The sequence below is a fragment of the Nicotiana tabacum genome, chromosome 17 (genome assembly GCF_000715075.1).
Source record: "Nicotiana tabacum cultivar K326 chromosome 17, ASM71507v2, whole genome shotgun sequence".
Taxonomy (NCBI): Eukaryota; Viridiplantae; Streptophyta; class Magnoliopsida; order Solanales; family Solanaceae; genus Nicotiana; species Nicotiana tabacum.
Window position 1 is genome coordinate 117,334,529 of NC_134096.1, and position 20,423 is coordinate 117,354,951.

Genomic DNA, 20,423 nt, shown 5'->3' on the forward strand with positions numbered 1-20,423 from the left:
AACATCAAAATATTTTTCTTTTGTTTACGTAAATTACAGTATAACTTTGAACTGCTATGTCGACTAAATTCATGCAATAATATTCACTACATAACTATTCTTTCATTAATAATAATAATAATAATAATTGCATAGACTAAACCAAATGCCCCCTTAATTAGAGGTTTTGCTCACTTTGTTTGGTCCATCAGAGCAGAAATTCCAGTCCACAAGATGAAGCATTTTTTTGAGCGTAAAATAAACACATAGAAACTACAGGGAATAAATTACTTCCAAAAGAACAATCAAAATATCAAATACTGGTAAGTAACTTGTATTGAAAAGATTGAGAATCTCTTACATATTCTAGTTCAAGGAAATAAAAGGAAGACTTGTAAGTTGTACATCCCATGTTCACTACTTGCATACCATAGTTGATTCGACTAACCCCCTCAGTCAAAATAACCATGTTGCATGTTTCATTCATTTTATCTGCAACTATAAGAGCTGCTTTCTGTATCGTCAAATTAGGATACATGGTTACAAACCATGTTTGTTCCTACAGGAAGCATAGTTTTGCAAATCAAAAGGGGCATTTGCAGGGTTCGATGCCCCAACTCTGTTCTGCATATTCTTCTATTGTTCTATCGCTGCTGAATTTCCCAGAACCGGCTGTAGAAAGTATGCTCATTTGGGTCCACTTTTCTTGATCAACAAATGCTCTATCAGCGGTCGCCTGTTTGTCATATTCTGTCAGTTCCCAACTGAGCATTCTAACAAAAATAACAGATTGGTTGAAAGTTGAAACATTACCTGAGCCTCTAAATAACTAGCAAAATCATATCCCAGGAGATAAAAGTCTTTACCCTCCTCTACAGTCTCACATAGCGACTTGAAGTAGTCTTTGAACCCAAAGTGACCATCCCGGACCATCCTACAATAAGATGAGCAAAAAGCTGAAAACTCCCAAAGTTATTCTCATGAACCTATGCAGTGCATTTCACTCATTAAGCTTCATCCTATAACTAAAAATTCTTGCAGAGTAAGCTGTGATCAAGGCAATCACATTCTAGCTGGCAATTGGAACTTGGAAGCAGCTTTTATTCTTTTCGCTTTTCATGAGTTACTTTCCAGTTTCTAAAGGAAAATGTGACTTTTTTTAAAAAAAATTCCCTCCCAATTTAGGACCCAAAAATGTGAGTTCACTTCAATAAATTCTTTATGCCTGTCAGCAGAAAAGCTTCAACCACAGAGCGGATATTACTATGATCATAGTACTTTCCTTCTGACTTCTTTATGTTGTTGGCTTATATTAATTATCTACGACATTTCCTATAAACAAGGTTGCAAAGGGAAAAAGTTATGGCACTATGTCCATTTGAATTCTGTTTAATCTGACCAGGAATTACCCAAAAACTTAGGAAAACCTTGCTGCACCACATCATACATACGTTAGCTTTATTCGAGAGAGGAAAAATGTAACTGCCACACAGAGATAAAGAAAATGGAACAGAGAACAAAGTAAACGGTCTTAGTATGCAACATTATTCACATAGAAAGCTTTAACTAATTCACAATAGACGTAGTTCTAACTAAGGCTGCCTGTCAACAATGAACAATCATGCTCACAGCTGCGGGCAGCCACATAACCCTGAACTGCATCGCAATTGCAAACAGGATAGGAAATACTTCAGATACAACACGAATCCTATGGTCAGGACAAACCTCCAAGAACCTTGGCAGCAAAACAATGACTTTAGTGGTGGTTTGTTCTCCCAACTCATTTATGATAATAAAAGGTAGAGAAATTATCAGTGGGGACGAGTGATACCATGTCATAAAGATCATTTATGTGACAACGATATGTCCATCAGCTTTGACAATCACGCTAGTGAATGAGACATGGTATAGACGATCTTGAAGGTTATAAAACAAAAGTTAATGTGTGTGACTGTGACAGAGAGAGGGATAGAAAAGACCGTATTCAATAATTCTCTAGACTACTGTCAATTTTCCCTGGCAGCCAACAGAAAGGAAACACCTAGACATGGCAGATTGTTCACTGGGGAGAGTTGGATAGATACAGAGAGTAGGAAGTAAAACTCAAGGGAAAGATTGCTCAAACTACACTGCATACCTTACAACTCGTGCAAATTGAAGTGAACCTTTAAGGCTGGTTCCTTTTTCTCGCAACGCTGGGACTTCATCCACCTTTGCACCAAAAAGAAACTGAAGAAGAAAAAGAAGAATAAGGAACAAAAGAAAGTTATCAAACAAGAAAATGGGGTCAATTAAGGGGACCATATCCTACAACACTTGTTCTCTCTTTTCTTCAGTTCTTTTATCATCATTTACACGTGTCTACTGTCACTACTTACCATGTTTGTTGCCCCTATTTCTTCAGCAATTTCAACAGCTGAGCCATCTGCAGTAGCTAATAACAAAGAACCGTTCATCAAAAATTTCATACATCCAGTTCCAGATGCTTCATGTCCAGCAGTACTGCAAAAATACAAATGATTTCTATCCGTTGTTAGCACACATCTGTACATGAAAGATTCCTGTTACATCAAGTTTTGCAGGAAACTGCTCATACTGGAGTTATAGGTACCAGTTGAAGCAAACAATGACTTTCACAGTGAAACAAAGAAGCAGTCAACGCGAACTTTGACCATCCAAAGAGGAAATAAGTGATTTTAATTCTACTTAGGGAGAAACAGAAGACGTTATCAGGTAAGACAGTGTGCTGTAATTGTAAATTGCACGTGTTAGAAGATAAAAACAGAAGAGAGGGCACAAGATAAACACTGACCTTAGGTGCTGTGAAAGATCAGTTCCCGGAATTACTAGCTCGGCAACAGAGACATTATAATCAGGGATGAAAACCTAAAATATCAGAAGACGAGTTCATTTCTGCTAAGTTTTAGCTATCTATAATGACATCAGAAAATGGAAGCATAAAAATTCTGAGTAGTAACATTCATATCAACAGTCCAGGAAAAAAAGTACACATGAACATTTAATAGTAGGGGATGGGGAAAAGAAAGCAAGGATCACATATAGAGTAAACCCTGAGAATGTTTTAGATCAATGACATGCCAGATCAATATGTAGGCACAGTGAAGTTTTGTAAGACAACAATTTCATAATTCTGCAGCAAAATGGTAGAAGTGTTTTCATTAACTTTCCTCAAAAGTTTCCAATTACGGCTGACTCTAGAATGAATGCATCATTCAGGAGAAGACTTTATGGGACAGATTGTTAGGGACTAACAAAGTAATGCTTCGAACCTGCTTGCTATTCTCTTCCCTTCCTTGTTCTTTCATAATTATCTTTGCTCATTCCATGTTGTATTTTTCAGAAGCAGATCAAGTTTCTGAATGGACATTCTCATTTTCATAGAGAAAAGAATGGACTATGGTTTCATTTAAACATGATGAGACTGAACATAATTGAGGTTACAAACAAATAAATCAAATTCTTGTCCTACCACTTTCAGGAGATCCCCAACATCAGGATCAATGTTAACTTTATCAGCCACCGCATGACAAAGTTTGATGATCTTCTTTGCAACTTCATAGCCAGGGGCAGCTTTCCCACCAATTATACATACACGAGGTACAACTCTCCGCTTGTCACTCTCATCCATATTCTTCAAAAAGTATTGACAGTATAATGTATCAGAGAGATGATTCATCAAGTACAGTTCGACCGATAATAATAGTTGTGAAAGACAATAAGGAACTAATAGAACTTCTAGAAAATAGACTGATACTTATAGGCATATCCATATTCTGAATAAACCAGGTAAGTTAGATACTTTTTGTGTCAGTAAAAGTGATTTTGGAGCAACCATGAGTATTCTATTGAAGAAATGACCCAAAAAAAAAAAGAGATAAGCTCCCAAATATCAGGCCACTGGACAGAAACAAAGATTCAATGGGCAACAAGAAGAAATTTTTTAGTTGAGACATGCGCTTCTGTTGGTCTTGATATTTCCGCAGCTGGTAGTGAGCTCATGTAGTCTGTTCTATTTTCAAAAATGAATTCTACAACAAGAATTCAACCAAACATAGTTTCTGTGGCTTCATATTTGGCCTTGCGCATAAGCGCGTAAGTCCATGGCAAAATGCCCAAAGCTTGATCAGATACAACATCTGAACCAGAATTGGCAAAAGTAGATGTCTTTAGACTCAAAAATTCAGAGTTTGACTACCAAAAGAAAACAAAATGTTGGTGATCCATAATGAGGTAGAAAGTTTTTTCAGGCACCTTCTAAGCCACTTCCCATTACCTAAGCTGACCTGCCTGAAGTTTGAACAAGGTGATTATTGCATTACCAACTAGTTCAGGGAGTACGTTCGTAAGTGGTTATATCTCCACTCGACAGTCAGGTTTTGCTCAGGAATATTATTCTAAGAAGAAGAGGAATGTAGAGGATACCTTAATGCAATCATATCTGTGGATGATGCCTAATATGTTGAGCAGTTGTCTTTTGTATTCATGTATTCGTTTTATCTGCACGTCAAACATTGCATCCAAGCTGACCTGCAATATAAGGTATATAGCTTGGTCAATTGACAACATACATGTAGGAAACCAGCAGAGAAGGAAGTGCAATGGATATGTGCAGAAACCTTCACGCTTGTAAGTGTTTCAATGTACTCAGCCAGCCTCATTTTGTTAACCTTCTTCATCTACAAGTCAGAAATAAAAAATGTATTAGACTGAAAAGCAACAAGCAGGTACTCCTTTCAGATTGAGATTGCAAAGAAAGATCTCATACATTCTTCCATTCGGCGTGTAGATCTGGATCTTCTGCATATTCTCGTAAACCTGCTATGAGGTCCACATTACGGATCCATGCTTCTGTCCCAAGCCATTTTGAAATAATTGAACACAAGCTAGGATTGCTCACCACTATCCAACGGCGCTGACAAATAGCAATTCAAAGTGTGAAGAACACAGCACAGTGCTTCAAATCAGTGTTTTAAAAGGCATTTCTGGGACTCGCCCGGGGCTCGCCCTTGGGCGGGGCACTTGCAAAACGCCCTAGGGCTCATGTATGGGGCTTAGTTCTGTGAGGCTTACGCCCCAAGCGCCCGACCGTGCGCCCTAAACACGCCTAACGCCCAATACCTGAGGCTCGCCTAACAGTTCTAACGCAAATCACATGTCGAATTTCCTAATTAATATCGTTGACCTTCAAAATTCTTTAACAAATTAATGATAAAAGTTCTATTCATCAATAGAAATATGAAGATTGAGCATAACTCTAATAATGAGACATAGTATTGCGAATTTATATCTTCACTTGTTATTGGTTGTGTCTTAGTTCATTTGTCCCTCCTTGTTATACACTTTTATTAATTTGATATCTTAAACTAATTTGTATTTATTCATGAAGGAGTAATATTTTAATTAGCATACTAATAAGATTTTATTAATTATTTACTTTTAGGAAGGTAAAATGTGGAGTTTGATCATTTTTTAAAGAAATTGTAAGTTTTTAATTATTTGAAAGTTAAAGACGTTATACGTGATTTGTATGCATTAGTTATACTTAAGAATCATGCTAGATATTTTTTTCTATGAGTTCATTTAATTTTCTTTTAATTTTTAACTTTTAATTTATTTTTTTGTGTTATTGTGTTATTTTATTAATTTATAAATTAAAATTTTTAAAGATCCATGGGGCTTACCCCCTTCCTCCAGGCTTACGCCTAGCCCCATATCAAGTAAAACATCCCGTCTTTTAAAATATTGCTTGTAAATAGCGTATAATAGATTATTTGACTAGTTTTTTGTGGGGATAAAGCGTGCGCACATTCACACACACATATATAGCGCGCGCACACACACACATATATATATATATTCACATATTTATAGTTTTCTTCAATTTTTATGCAATTTTACCTGTTTATAAATATTTACTATCATTATATTATTTTATAAAATATTAAAAATTAAATACCTATGGGGCTTACGCCTCGTTGAGGCATATGTAAAACGCCCCGCCTTACGCCCCACGACACTGCTTCAAATTTAATTCATATCATCTTTTTGCATGCCCATTTTAAATTCCAACAAAAGGCCCCCAATTCCCAAATAAAACTTATTTATGATAACAGAAGGAAGATACAGAAACTTCGAGATTGGATATGAAGCTTGCTATTATGTAAGTACACTGCCTACAAAAGGCAGTAAAGGAAAATCAGAAGTTTCTGAACTCAAACTAAGAATGTCAGGAAGTTTTGAAGAATAACTGCCAAGTCAAAGCCTGAGGCAGAAATCTTGAAATTGATAAAGTCAAATCACAACTAGCAGTCACAATTATGCACCTGAGTTACTCCATTAGTCTTGAACTGAAATTTCTGAGGCCACAGCTCATAAAAGTCCTGCAAGACACAGCAATTACAAAAATGATCTCCTTTTGAAATATTCTCTTTGCTAGCTAACTCTTAGGTTATGAGAAAAAATTATGATGAATAACAGACGTATCCTACAGAGTTTTTTGGTTCCATTCAAATGAGATATCATATAAAACTTTGCACAGATTGGACGACTGGTTGCCAGTTTCGCTTCCCGTATCTATGATCCCATGTACTTATGTGATGATATATATATTACTATTTTGTGCCAAATATAATGTGGAACAACACTACCTGCATTAGCAATACCTGGATAATAACACCTAAAATAACAAAATGCCCTCAAAATAAGTTCCTTACTTTAGAAAATGAAAAGAAATTTATCATAGTGTTATTTAAAAATACATAATAATTTTGAATTTGAAGCGTCTTACTAAAACTTGTACATCTATTGTAAATACTAAACCAATTTTTGGCTTTGGTGTTACAAAAGTGTAATTGTTAAATACTTGTTCAAAAAAAAGTGTAATTGTTAAATTTATAGAAAACCAAAAATGGGAACCCTAGGTTAAAGCGGTGATCACCAAATCAGTCTTCAGGCTTTAAGTAGAAACTTCAAGAAGGGCGAGTCTATCATCTTCCATCTTCAAAACCTTAATGGACGTTCTTTTCATTTGCCAAAAAGAAAAAAGGAAATGAATCTTACATAAATGTTTACTGGGACATACTTAGTTGAACCAGACTTCTACCAAATAAAAGTTCTGAAAGTTCAGAAGAAATAATGAATAGGCCAAAGGTGTCATTGGAAACAAATTTTTATTCACTTTAAACCAAAACATGTTTTAATTTACACATTGCACATCTAACTTTTAATACGATGAACCAAACATCAAACAATAAATGAATATGCATTTAAAATCCATTGGATGTTATTCATAGCATTATATCTCTATATAACTTGTCCATCAATCAAACTACACCTTGTAGCATAATTCACTGTGGTCACTTAGCATGGAGGGAAGAAATTAATGGGATACAAGTGTTCAGGCTGATCAGTTAATTCTCTAATTTAGATAATTATGTTTTCTCTATCAATCTCTGAAATGAGGCTGAACAAATAACAACAGAAAAGCTATCTCAAGGGGATAAACACACACACACACACATATATTCTTTAACACAAAATAAAAAAAAATTAAAAAAAATAAAGTGAATTGGATAGAAATCCTGGGAAAACACCCTCTGAAACAGGCCTTACAGAGTGACATTTATTTAGTGAAGGTAAAAGGATACATTGCTGCAGGCTTGAAATCAAGTGCTCATGAAATAATGGGGAAAAGAGAAAAATCAGAATAATGCAGAATCCAAATTACCTTGAACACTCTTGTTTTAAGCGTCTCAAGATGCAGTCTGGAAACGCCATTCACAGTGTGGCAACATGCAAGTGACAGGTTTGCCATCCTAATACACTGTCCATATGAGGAGCAAAATCAAAATTGGCAATTGCATAAAAAAAAAAAAAAAAGAACCAATATTCGAGCCCGCACCCATTTTTTCAATAAATGAAAGTGGCATAATTCAAGTAATGCATTGTGGGTTATCAAAAGAATGTGTATCACATAAAATCAAGCTGAAAATAAAAAGTAACAAGCCATAAACATCGCAAACCTTTCCTTTCTTCACTGATATTACTTACTATATTTTTGGTTTTGGCCTCTCTCCCTCCTGCCCTCGCTCTGTCCTCTTTGTTTGAGTGATACAAACATGAGTGATGTAACACAAGCATCACAGAGTTAAAAAAGATAATTGCTGACCCTAGTTATGAATGTGGAAATTTGCGGTCTTAGTATTATGGGACATCATAATATTGGATTGCTACGGGTTTAAATGAAGCGATATTGTAACTGAGGATTCTATCACCGACCTCAACGAGCTTGGGATTGAGAAATAGTTGTTGTTGTAGTACATTATTGGGATATTTACACGTTACTAGTACAGATTACTTTTTGTGTTCTATGTTGGAAAACATCATAGTTATTCTTGGGATATCAAGAAGTAGTGTTATCTAAAATAGAACACAAAAGGGTTGTCTTCTATACCTTCACAGCACCTTCCTCAATAATTGACATTCGGGAAAGTTTATCATAGTCCTGACCAAATATCTTTTTTAACTCCTCCATGAGACAATAGTTTATCTCATATATAATCTGGAAAAAAAAGTGAATCATTAAATCAGGATGAAGAAATTTTTCACAAAATAAATTGAAAATCACTCTCCAATTAATAAACACATTAAACAAGATAGCTTTGGTGCAAAAAGGACGACACACTTTACGGCTGCAAGAAAACTGCAACAGGTCTGTGATTTAACCAAAAAAAATATGGTGTAGGTTCTCTACCTTTTGGTATACGGTTTGTGCACAGGTTTCCCCATTATTAATAAAATTACTTACCCTATAGTAAAACCAAAAGAACAAGTAATTTGAGAAGAAACTCAATTAAAAGACTGAAGTTACAGAGACGTGGAAATTTTGACAAATGAACCAAAAACGATGTTCATGCTCTGACGAAATGGTATGAAGCATTAAGATATACAAGCACAGACCAAAAGATTCCTATGGAAAAATACAAAATCATCTGAAAGAAAACAAACCTCTAAATGCCGAGGAAGAACACTACCCAGGAGATCTATGGGAACTTTCTCAAGTGCTTCAGGTTGTACCGCGTGAATGGTGACTGAGAAAATCTTGCAAGCAATACCCCATGCTTTGCTCCAATCCAAGTGTTCTTCATCAACAAGCACTCTCATTACCTCAGCAATGGCAATTGACGGATGTGTATCATTTATCTGAAGAGCAACCTGAAGGAAAAAACTCAAAGAATAAATTAGCAGATAGTCCATGAGTATTTGGATGTAAAATAAAACCAAGCTTAATTTTCCCTGTTCCTTTGGAGATCCTAATCTCTTGCATAAATCATCAAAATATGGCATTTTTATGAATCACAGAGAGTAGGCCAACTCAGATTAAGTGTGGCCAACCCAATGTAAACATTCTTTTGCACTGTATCGATTTTGTTTTGGATTTCTAGAACGTGAAACATGCAACTGTTTTAGCGATCATGCCCTAATAAATGACGCTTATTGTCACGGGCCGACTTCCTTACGCTCGCCAGCGGCACAAACTCGCCCGTGCGGCGCCTGCAGTTCCCCTCGCTGCAGGCCAGCCTATTTCCTTTCCCAGGTTTCCAAGCACGATTCTGTGCCTGTTGGTGGGACTCGCCCGTAGGCTCGCCCCAACTTGTGCCGCTCGTAAGATGTCTAGGCTCTTGGCCCTAGACATGTCGTGGCGCTTCATCTTAGGATCATAATCCATGCGCGCCCTGGGGGATTGGGTTAGGACATGTCTTGTCCCTCGCCCAAGACTGAGCATCGCTCTCGCGTGCACAGCCCAATCCTCAAGCTTGACACTCGCCTAGTGCATCCGCAACTAGCTCGTGCCTCGCCCGAGTAAGGCAACCTTTAGTCCTTGGCCATTGTCATGCGCGTCTTTCGTGCCATGCCCATACATAGCCCTCGCGACTCGCTTCCATCCCGAATAGTGCAGTGTCACCCCACAACTGCACGTTTAGGCCAACGGACCCTTGCTTGCATGGTTGAACCCAAGCCATGCTCACAAGTCGACACATGATGCCCCTAAGACAGGTGCGTTAAGTATCCAATCGGCACAGAGGTCTCCTTCCAACATTCGGCAGCCCGCGGGGCTGGTCGTCCCACACATCGAGCCTCCAGCGCCACTTTGGTGCCAACGCTAGCCCGAAGGCGTCGCGCCGTCCATAGAGCTCCCAAACTCGTATGGATACCTAGGACACTCCTTTGAGTCATCCAGGCAAGGCCCTTGAGGTCGCCACCAAGGTAGCTCGTTCGATACGGCTTGGTGGCAGCACGTATGGGGGAGGCAGGTCGGAGCTTTCATCACCTATACCCCCTTATATATGCTTAAAATTAAAAAGCCCAAGTTGCCTGAGTAGACAGATCTACGTCAGACAATCAGAAGAGCCTTTTCTCACCAGTTCTTGGCCGAAGTCACAACCCCAAAGTGCGGGTTGTGACATTATGCTTCATGCTACTCCTTTCATATTGACACAAAGTAACCGAAGTCTGTTAACAAACTTTGCTAAGTCTGCTGAATAACTTATTTGATTAATAGCATTTCAGGCCAAAATTATCAGTAGTGCAATGAGGAAACAAATATTTGTTAATCTATGATAAGAAAACAAATGCAAGGAGCACGTGACTTGAGCCCATTGTCTGATAAATGCATGAGTTACAGACCCCAAAAATGCCCATAATACCTTCTCTGGAAACTCATCAAAGTTATTATGTAAATCCTTAAACCTCCTTATTATGTCTTGTAGTGATGCTGAAACAAAGAAATACTGTTGCTTCAACCGCAGTTCCTTACCCTGAAGAAAGAACATCAAAGAAAGTTATGGAATATGCAAATCAAAATGGTCAGAGTACACATAAGGAAGACAAAAAAGGAAGAAAACCCAAAAGTAGTATCCTGCAGAACATATAATTTGATAAAGAAGGATACCAATTAGCATCTAAAAGACTAAAACCAATTACGAGTAAACTTCAATTCACTATCTCTGTTGATAATTATCTGTTCTATTTGCATCTATAAACGGCATCTTCCTCATCATCATCTCGTACTGTTCTTACTTCATTCAATATCATTTGTAGGCGCAAAGTTGTTCTTACTTCATTCAATATCATTTGTAGGCGTAAAGTTATGGTACTGTTATACTGTACAGTATACCCATTATTAATTGAGATTATATGAAATACTAGCCACTCTTAATGCTTGGGAATGAAATGGCTTCTCCCAGTAAATGAGGCCCCTTCCCAACCTCCAAGAAACTAAAGGAACTCTACATTTACGCACTTTTTCAAGACATTATATAGAATGGAAATACCTGGTAAGAACGGTCATCAGGATACAGCACATTACTTATGGTTTCAGCCTTCTGTCTGTTAACAATAGCATTAATATAGTCTCCAGTGGTGTAAGACTCCTGCAAGTGATGAAATGATACTATGTAGAAGTTAAGAGGTAGTCAGATGTCAAAGTACACATTAAGACATATTCTTAAGAAACTAAAAGGGTTCTGATCTGTGCAACACTAGGTGCGATATTCACATTTGACAAAAGAAGAAAGTGACTAACTACCACAATCCAGTCAGAGAAAAGAAACTGGAATAAATTGATTATGAAGTCTATCCCTTTCTCAGCCCCTCCCACAGAAAAACATATAATAAGAAGAAAAAGCCGTATGATGAAAGAGAGACCACTGGTACAGAAAAAGAAGTCCATAGATTCTTAAAATGCCCATATTATTTAAGAGTATACAGATAGACCTCTGCTCCATCCCAACAAGACCTCGTCAGAAACATTTACTAGCCAACATTGTCAAAGGTTACCATATCATATTGATCACTTGGTTTAGCAGCCCAAAGTCGTAGGTTGATGGCATTTCGCGTTCCATAACCAGGTATTGGATTATCATAAGCCACTGCTTCGACCTACAAGTAAACGAACACGTTAGTCATTCGGCAATATTACATGCAATAAGTCTAAATTTCTAGAAAAAATGACTAATTAAATACAGAAGCACTTACTGATTCTGCAGGTATCCAAACTCTAAATGTCTTTCCATTTAAAACTTCCTCTTCAACAGTCCCATAGAACTTGCAAACAAAGCAAATTGCCAGTTAGCAACACGTAGAAGTTTCACTCAAGAAAATTGAAGAAGATATAACATCATATGCACCCCAAACTAAAACAACAAAAGAAAACATCTCATTTGGATAAATTACTGACAAAGACGGAAAATTAAATACTTTCAAACCTTGACTGGATAAGACACATGAACACGTTCAATCTCCCAGGGGTTCCCAAAGTTCAACCAAAAATCAGGTTGTTCATGTTGAAAACCATCCACTATGATCTGACGAAATAATCCATATTGATAGCGTAGTCCATAACTGTAGACAAAGAAATGTAGAGGATCCAACTCAGTTGACTTTCTTTAGATAAACTTCACAATGATAAAGGGCAAAATCTTTGAAGAAAAGCGAGACACCATTTTTTCAGATCGTAGAATTTCAATTTCAGATAGGGAACTCAGTAAATCCAAATCAAAGATCATTTTGGGTTCGAAATCATAACATCATTTTGATTGAAAAGAAAAGGAGTGAAAGAACAATACAGAAAATCTGATCTTAGTATTACAAGGGTGACTATCATCTCGATGCAAAAATGCAGCCATGAAGCAGGATGTTATTCATATATAGGGAAAAACCCAATTCTTCTTGACTGTTCCTACTGTTTAGTATGTTCAGGAAAAAGCGAGGGGATTCAAAACCTAATAAGCGAACAATATCAGGAGCAAATGATGTTTAGACAATGAAAAAAGGAGCCTAAACAATACCCCCAAGCTGGGTAGTCCAATGTCGCTAGGGAATCCATTTGGCAAGCTGCAAGGCGAGCTAGGCCACCATTACCAAGGGCAGCATCTCCTTCCTAGAAATGAATGAACGTTAGAAACAAAATCACCAAGGATAACTTATTTAGGGGAGCAACAGAACAGCTAATTGTGAGTAAAGATGAAGATCGAGAAGAAGTTACTCAATTGTAAATGCAAGTGTTCTTCAAAATTAGATCGATTGCCAGAATAATTACCAGTGCTTAAGGATGAATGAGCATCAACAATATTTCAATAATTGTGCAAGGCCGCGTCTATCAATAAACTTGTCCTATGAATTCGGAATTATTGCATCTTCATTTGCAAGCATTAGCCTATCAAGTCCTTTAAATGTTACTCCCTCTCTTCCATTTTAGGTGACACTCTTAGTTAAATTTCACATTTTACCTTGATGACATCATTTTACAGATATGTCATGACATGCTTAAGACCACAACGTATACAAGTTTTTAGGTCCTTCTTAATCTCCGTGCCCAATGAAACACCTTAAAAAAAATGAAATGGATGGAGTAGTAAATATTCTAGATTAACTTAAATTAGTATGGAAGTTCAAATGATCCAATGTAACCACTAAAACACTCATTATTTTTTAGTTTGAGAAATGATATAGGCAAAAAGGAAGAAGCTAAAGAGAACCCGAGACAGCCATCAAGAATTGTCCAACCTGCTCTGCCAAGACTTCATAGTCAAACCCAAGCTGACTTAAAGCATCGGCATATTGGTCCTGGATGCCAAGGTTTGTGACACTGTTAGTTAGAGAACGACCTGACAGATCAAGTAAAAAAGGAAAACTTAATTAGACAAAATTAAGAGCACTTCACCTTCAGGAAAACCATAAAGACTTCTCTTAACGAGTACTTGTTTCAGGAAGGAAAAATATCCACCAAAAAAAAAAGGCTAGCTGTGCCCCAATTAGATGCAGCAAAGAAAAGGACTCTATGAGCATGTGAATGTCAAGTACCCATAAGAAACTCAAGCGAAAGGAAGTATAGTCGCTTGGGGTCTTTCTTCTTAAAATACTGGTGAGTATCATGCCATCGTTCAATAAGCCGATCCCTGACACTATGCGCTAATGCCTGCATTGTGCAAACTTCATTAGTAACATGCTAAAAGCTACTCCTCCCTCTGTCCCATTTTATGTGGAACGCTTTCTTTTTTAATTTTTCCCTAAAATAATAGCACCTTTCTATATTTAGAAACAATAATGTACGAGGCTCGTCTAAATAACAAGTTTCAAAGTCTAACTTCTTTCTTAAACTACATGCACAGTCAAATAATGCCAAATAAATCAGGAAATGGGAGTACCTGGTAAGCTTCAAAATCATCAAAATTGAATCTTGATCGAGCAACAGTATATTCAACATGATCAAGAATATCTTTTTGTAAACTAACTGCATCATTCTTCAAGAACCCATCCATTAACCCAAACATTTTCTCTGCTTTCGCCTTCCTCTCTCCTAATTTCAACCCAGCTTTCCTCACAACCACTCCTCTCCCACTAACCACCGCCACAGAAGGTGTTACTCCGCCAGTATCAATGGCTTCCATCAATGCCGTCTGAATCTTCTCCAAATGTTCCGCTTTCTCAATCTTCTTGCCGTTAGAATCACTGACGAAAAACTTCTTAACGAAAAACTCGCCTTCGAATTCAACAATGGCCTTTTGAATTGTGAGCCCGAGAACTTTGAATACCCGGGTGATGATTTGGAGAAGGCCAATTCGGTTCTTGGCCCGAATAACGAAAAGGGTGGTGTCTAAAGCGTCGTCGTTTTGGACATTGATGGTAGAGTAATCAGAGGTTGTTGTTTCAGTGATGGCTTGGTTAGAAGAAGTACTGCTGTTTAAGACTGTTAAATGGTTGAAGCTGCCATTGGAGGAGAGTGAAGTTGAAAGGGGACGGTTGAGATTAAAGAATGAAGGGAATGGCCGGTTGGTTTGAGGTGATCGAAAGGTGAGGAGAGGAACTGAAATGGTAGCCATTGCTGAAAAGTTAGAAGAAGGTTATGGAACTCAACTGCAGTAGTAGTACATCACGGAAAAAGAATCACGAGAAAAGGTGGACAACTTTCTATAATTGGTTTACTGAATATGGTTTGACTCTCAAGTCTGGAGTCTGAACTTCGATATCTGAATATAAAAAAATGGGATACGGCTTAGGGAGTGCGCTTGGCAAAATACCACAGAATTACGACCTTTTTTCCTTAAATAATTAATTTCTCTTCCCAATTTCTCAATGGATGTGATATATTTTTTCTTTTAGTATATCTTTAAAAAAATATTTTTATATTTAAAATTTAAAATTAAACTTTTACCTTTAATGAGATGATATACAAGTTACAATCATAGAAATATTCACGGTTTCTTTTATATCATAAATTTTAAAAGTCTTTTCTTTTTTTAAATTTTAAACTTTGTGTTTAATCAAATGGTGCCACATAAATTACCATGAAGAGAGTGACATGGAGTGGAAGTGATAATTGAACACTGCAAATACTGTAATTCAACTTGTTACCTATAGGACAATGGCGAGGATTTAATCGAACAAAAATGTTGTTATATGAGTTATATCAATACTAAATATCAGTACTAAAAGTAATTCAGAAGATAATTAAAAATAATAAAAAAATCAAATATTCATGATGGTACGTTTACATATCCCGAGGGTTTACGCGGATTTAGGTCATCTCCAACCCTTACCTTCATTTTTTCTTCCAAAATGGAGTAAAGTTACTCCAACCATTACTCTATTTTTTACTTCAAAAAAGAATATTCCATTATATATTTTTCTCTCTCTTCAATATTATATTATTATCTTTTATTTAAATTTTATTTTCTTATTTCTATTAAAGAAATTCTATCTTTTTTTCTTTTTTACATATTCATCACATATAATTTAATATAAAATTATTTTATACCATAAATTTTTAAATAATATAATTTGTAAGCAAATATTATAGATTATATAGATTAACGGATAATTCAAATAAAAGTAAAATCATTGAGATACAAGATAATTAAATATATATTACATTATGGTAAAATTCATATTAAATATTACATAAATATTCAACTTTCACCTCTAGTATGCTCTCATAAATGATATATCAATGCATTACGAAATACAAAATGAGCATCTTTGCACCACCATTCATTTTTTAAGATGATTATATATTTTTTGTACAATTATAACTTATAATAAAATTAACTTACAACTTTACATAAAAATAATAAATGCATGAAAATTAATTTATCAAAATTATACGCTAAAGTTATGATGTAAAATTAATATTATAAAAATATTACATAAACATAATTAGGTATATATAAAGAGATAAATTAAATGAATTAAATAATAAAAATAATAATAAAATAATGATGAATAGTAATAGAGGATATGAATAGTGTCACTCCATATTTGAGTAATACTATTCATCCCCATTTTGGGGACAAAATGGGGGCATTGGAGCCCCGTTATGGCAAAAATTACCCCCATTATGGAGAAATAGGGAGGGTTGGAGATACCCTTATAAATACTACTCTGACCAATTTAGTATTGCCAAAAAGTGATGGCTTTTATATGGAGATTAGCAGCAGAGACGCGGATCCAGGATTTAAATCCTATGGATTCAACTTTTAAAATATTTAGCATTGAATCCATTATAATTTTAAATTTATTAATTCATATCTACTATTTATTTTAATTTTAATAAATTATACATAAATTTAAAAAATCATGGGTTCAATTGAACCCGTATTTATAATGCTAAATTCGCCTCTGAGTTGAGCAGTAGTCATGCAAGGGGTTCTTGAGATCTTGAATGAAAGTGAGAAACAGTAACTATAATTTATGTGAGAAACGATTACATAATTTAATCAGCTCGAAAGATTACATGGACATGGTAGAAGTTGGTTGGTTCCCAATATGTTTTTGAAAAACGAAATATCACATGTTCATCAAAACTAAGAAGATACATTTATTGGCACTTTATTTACGCAACTTCCATAATTTCTTAGATTTTTTCCATTTTTATGCATAAGATTTTTCAAATTCCTACTGGTCAATTCAAACTAACCTTTTCATTATATTTCAATGAGAATAGAATCAATCAAAGGTGTGAATAATTTTTTACAAAAATATTTATTCTTTTTTTAAAAAAAATCAAAAAGTTTTAAATACATAGAAAGTTTCTATTTGTACTACTACATTAATTTAACCTTTAGTTCTTCTATTTCAGCATATTTAATGATGGTAAAATGAAAATGTTATTCAAACTACTATATTCGATCCATTTTAATTAATTTTTTGGCCTTTTTGTGATTCATAATATTTGATTTTTTCGGATATCAAGAAGGAATTAATTTTTTTTTTTCAAAGTTGATGTTGGAATAAAGAGCCTACGAGAATTTATTATATTTTTAATGAATAAATTAAGGTTAATATGGTCAATTTAATTATTAATTAATGATATAAGGTGAATTCCTTAATATGTGTGAAAACAACCAAAAAAATCAATTAAAGTGGACCAGCGGAATATGATTTTATGAAATAATATCCATTGTGTAAGAAAGTTATATATATAATTTTGAAATCAATTATTTTCTAAGGTTAAAATGCTTTCTGAAAATACCGAATTTTGTTTCCACGTCAGAATAACGGCGGGGGCAGTACTCAACTGAAATCTGGAAACTTCCACATTCTTCCCTTTCTACGACCTCTGTTTTCCAGACCCATCTCTCTCCTTCTCTTTAATAAATAAATATAACACACACACCCTTAAATCCTTCTAACATATATCCCACAATCAAATTCCAAACACAAACTTCAATTATTCTACATACAACACAAATATTAGCCTGTTTATCTTTCTAATTCATCAAATTTAAGCTCAATTACTGGTAAAAGAGTTAGAAGATGGGTGCAGATTATTATAAGGTATTGCAGGTTGATAAGAATGCTAAAGATGATGATTTAAAGAAAGCTTATAGGAAGTTGGCTATGAAATGGCACCCTGATAAGAACCCCAATAACAAGAAAGAAGCTGAGGCTAAATTCAAACAAATCTCTGAAGCGTATGAGGTATTATATATAATTCTTGCTTCTTATTCTTCATTCTATTTATTGTTTTAAGCTACTAATCTCTGTTTCCAATACTTTGTTTCTTGAATTTGCTTATGTTATTTAGTATATTGAAATAGAGGAGGTCCATCATGTAATTAAAACTAGCTAGAATGGGGTTTCAATTGTCTATTCAAGCAGAGAAGTTTATGGGTTCGGGATTTTTTATCCTTTTACATATTGAGTTCTAAATTAATAATTTATTCATATTCAATAAATTTCTTAAGACCAATACAAAGTTTGGTCGAACCGTAGGCGAAGAGCTAGCTCCACCCCTGTATTCAAGACGGTATTTTCATAAGACTTATTCAAGATTGTTCTCCACTGGTTGGAACACTTTGGAATATTTTTTTTGTTTATGGAAAACTATATGATCACGTGTATGCAGGTTGAACTTAGTTTGGATTATGATTATTTGTTTAATTTGGTGTTAATTTGTAATTTACAATGCAGGTATTAAGTGATCCACAGAAGAGGGCAATATATGATCAGTATGGGGAAGAAGGGCTTAAAGGTCAAGTGCCACCACCTGATGCTGGTGGACCTGGTGGGCAAACATTTTTCCAGACAGGAGATGGACCAAATGTATTTAGATTCAATCCTAGAAATGCCAATGATATTTTCACAGAATTTTTCGGATTTTCGAGCCCATTTGGTGGGGGTATGGGTGGTGGTAGTGGGATGAGAGGTTCAAGGTTTTCTAGTTCAATGTTTGGTGATGATATCTTTAGTTCATTTGGAGAAGGCAGACCAATGAGTTCAGGTCCCCGAAAGGCGCCACCGATTGAAAGAACATTGCCTTGTAGTTTAGAAGAGCTTTATAAGGGGACAACGAAGAAGATGAAAATCTCTAGGGAGATAGCTGATGCAAGTGGGTAAGTAAACTAATCACTTTTTCAGATATGATATGCTTGTTCTTGATTGTTTGGCTTGTATAGTTATGTAGTCATGTTTGTCCTTTCTCTTAGTTCAGTAGTTGTTGTCCCTGCTTGTTCAACTTGCAAATTAGTATCTGCTGAATTCATTACGCTTCCATGAATGGATCGATTTCTTTTGTTGTTACATTCTTATTTTGATGATCCTTCTTGTCGTCTCATATGATTTTTCACTGTTGGGAGCCAACCTGATTGCAGACCAATGTCCATCAGGTAGTCTGAAACTTGTACTTGCTGCATATTTCGGGTGAAAGTTTTTACTTCCAAACTATGCTTCAATGTCAATAGCAAGCGTATTATAAAGGAATTAATAAGTAGGATATAAGGAGTAATCGATTAAATGAATAATCGGGCTTTGCTGAACATTCATGTGTCCGTAGACCAAAATTGAGCTTGTGGCTATAATTTCTCAATTGTTCAGTTGTGTAGAAATACTCGAAACAACTAAGTGATGTCCAAATCTTTTCATCTGGTCGAATTAGAGAAAGTTGTTACTATTGTTGTTGAAACTTCATCACTATTCTCCGTCTTTAATCTGGTCCTACTGTCTATGATTCAAATCATTACCATTTCTGTTGTAACAGCCTTATGTTATAGTTATGTTTAATCACCTTTTAGGTTATCTGACAGTGAAAAAACTTTTTACACCCGAAGTAAAACTCATCAATCGATATGCTGACGACTAATTTTTTCTGTGCAGGAAGACTTTACCAGTAGAAGAAATTTTGACCATTGACATCAAACCTGGCTGGAAAAAGGGAACGAAGATTACATTCCCGGAAAAAGGAAATGAAGAGCCAAATGTTGTAGCTGCAGATCTTATGTTCATAATTGATGAGAAACCACACAGTGTGTTTACGAGGGACGGGAATGACCTTGTGACCACTCAGAAAATCTCACTGGCTGAAGCATTAACAGGCTACACGGTCCATCTAACGACACTAGATGGAAGAAAACTGACTGTTCCTATTAGCACTGTAATACATCCAAACTATGAAGAGGTTGTTCCAAGGGAAGGAATGCCAATAGCGAAAGAGCCTTCAAAGAGAGGGAATTTGAGGATCAAGTTCAATATCAAGTTCCCAACAAGGTTAACAGCAGACCAGAAGACTGGAATCAAGAAGTTGCTTGCTTCTTAGGCCAAATTGTTAACAAGTACTCATAGTTAGTCTGCGCAATCTCTGTGTTCTGCTTTTCACTTTTCTTTGTTCTTTTTCTGTAGTCCTTTTTTCCTTTGTATCTTAGGTAATTGGTTCGAGTTGTAGTCTTCCTGTATTTAGCTACAAATTGTGAGTGTAAGACAATAAATGAATGATGTGACAGTAATCAAGGATTTGACATTTTAAGCTCTTCAAGAATTCTTTTCTAAGCTAAAGCTGGAGATGTCATAACAAATCTATTGTAGTAATCACTTCGCAGAGGCGGTTGGATTTAACAAAAAGCTTGTTGAAAAAAGTTGTATTAATGTAC

At 35.6% G+C, this 20,423-nt stretch overlaps 2 protein-coding genes across 2 annotated transcripts; one reads left to right on the plus strand and one right to left on the minus strand.

The window, feature by feature from the left end:
* Positions 1-290: 290 nt before the first annotated feature.
* Positions 291-15,050, minus strand: LOC107766371 (uncharacterized). The gene is made up of 22 exons (XM_016585148.2): positions 14,208-15,050; positions 13,864-13,978; positions 13,567-13,667; positions 12,849-12,940; positions 12,267-12,402; positions 12,037-12,105; positions 11,839-11,940; positions 11,334-11,432; positions 10,707-10,817; positions 9,007-9,213; positions 8,453-8,560; positions 7,727-7,822; positions 6,324-6,380; positions 4,766-4,912; positions 4,617-4,676; positions 4,423-4,527; positions 3,470-3,631; positions 2,792-2,865; positions 2,358-2,481; positions 2,117-2,208; positions 793-913; positions 291-715 (listed from the first exon to the last, which is right to left on the minus strand). The coding sequence occupies exons 1-22, from the start codon at positions 14,880-14,882 to the stop codon at positions 563-565; spliced, it is 3,006 nt and encodes a 1,001-aa protein (XP_016440634.1). The 5' UTR covers positions 14,883-15,050; the 3' UTR covers positions 291-562.
* A 2,629-nt stretch (positions 15,051-17,679) lies between these two features.
* Positions 17,680-20,308, plus strand: LOC107766372 (uncharacterized). The gene is made up of 3 exons (XM_016585149.2): positions 17,680-17,979; positions 18,472-18,893; positions 19,654-20,308. The coding sequence occupies exons 1-3, from the start codon at positions 17,815-17,817 to the stop codon at positions 20,090-20,092; spliced, it is 1,026 nt and encodes a 341-aa protein (XP_016440635.1). The 5' UTR covers positions 17,680-17,814; the 3' UTR covers positions 20,093-20,308.
* Positions 20,309-20,423: the final 115 nt, after the last annotated feature.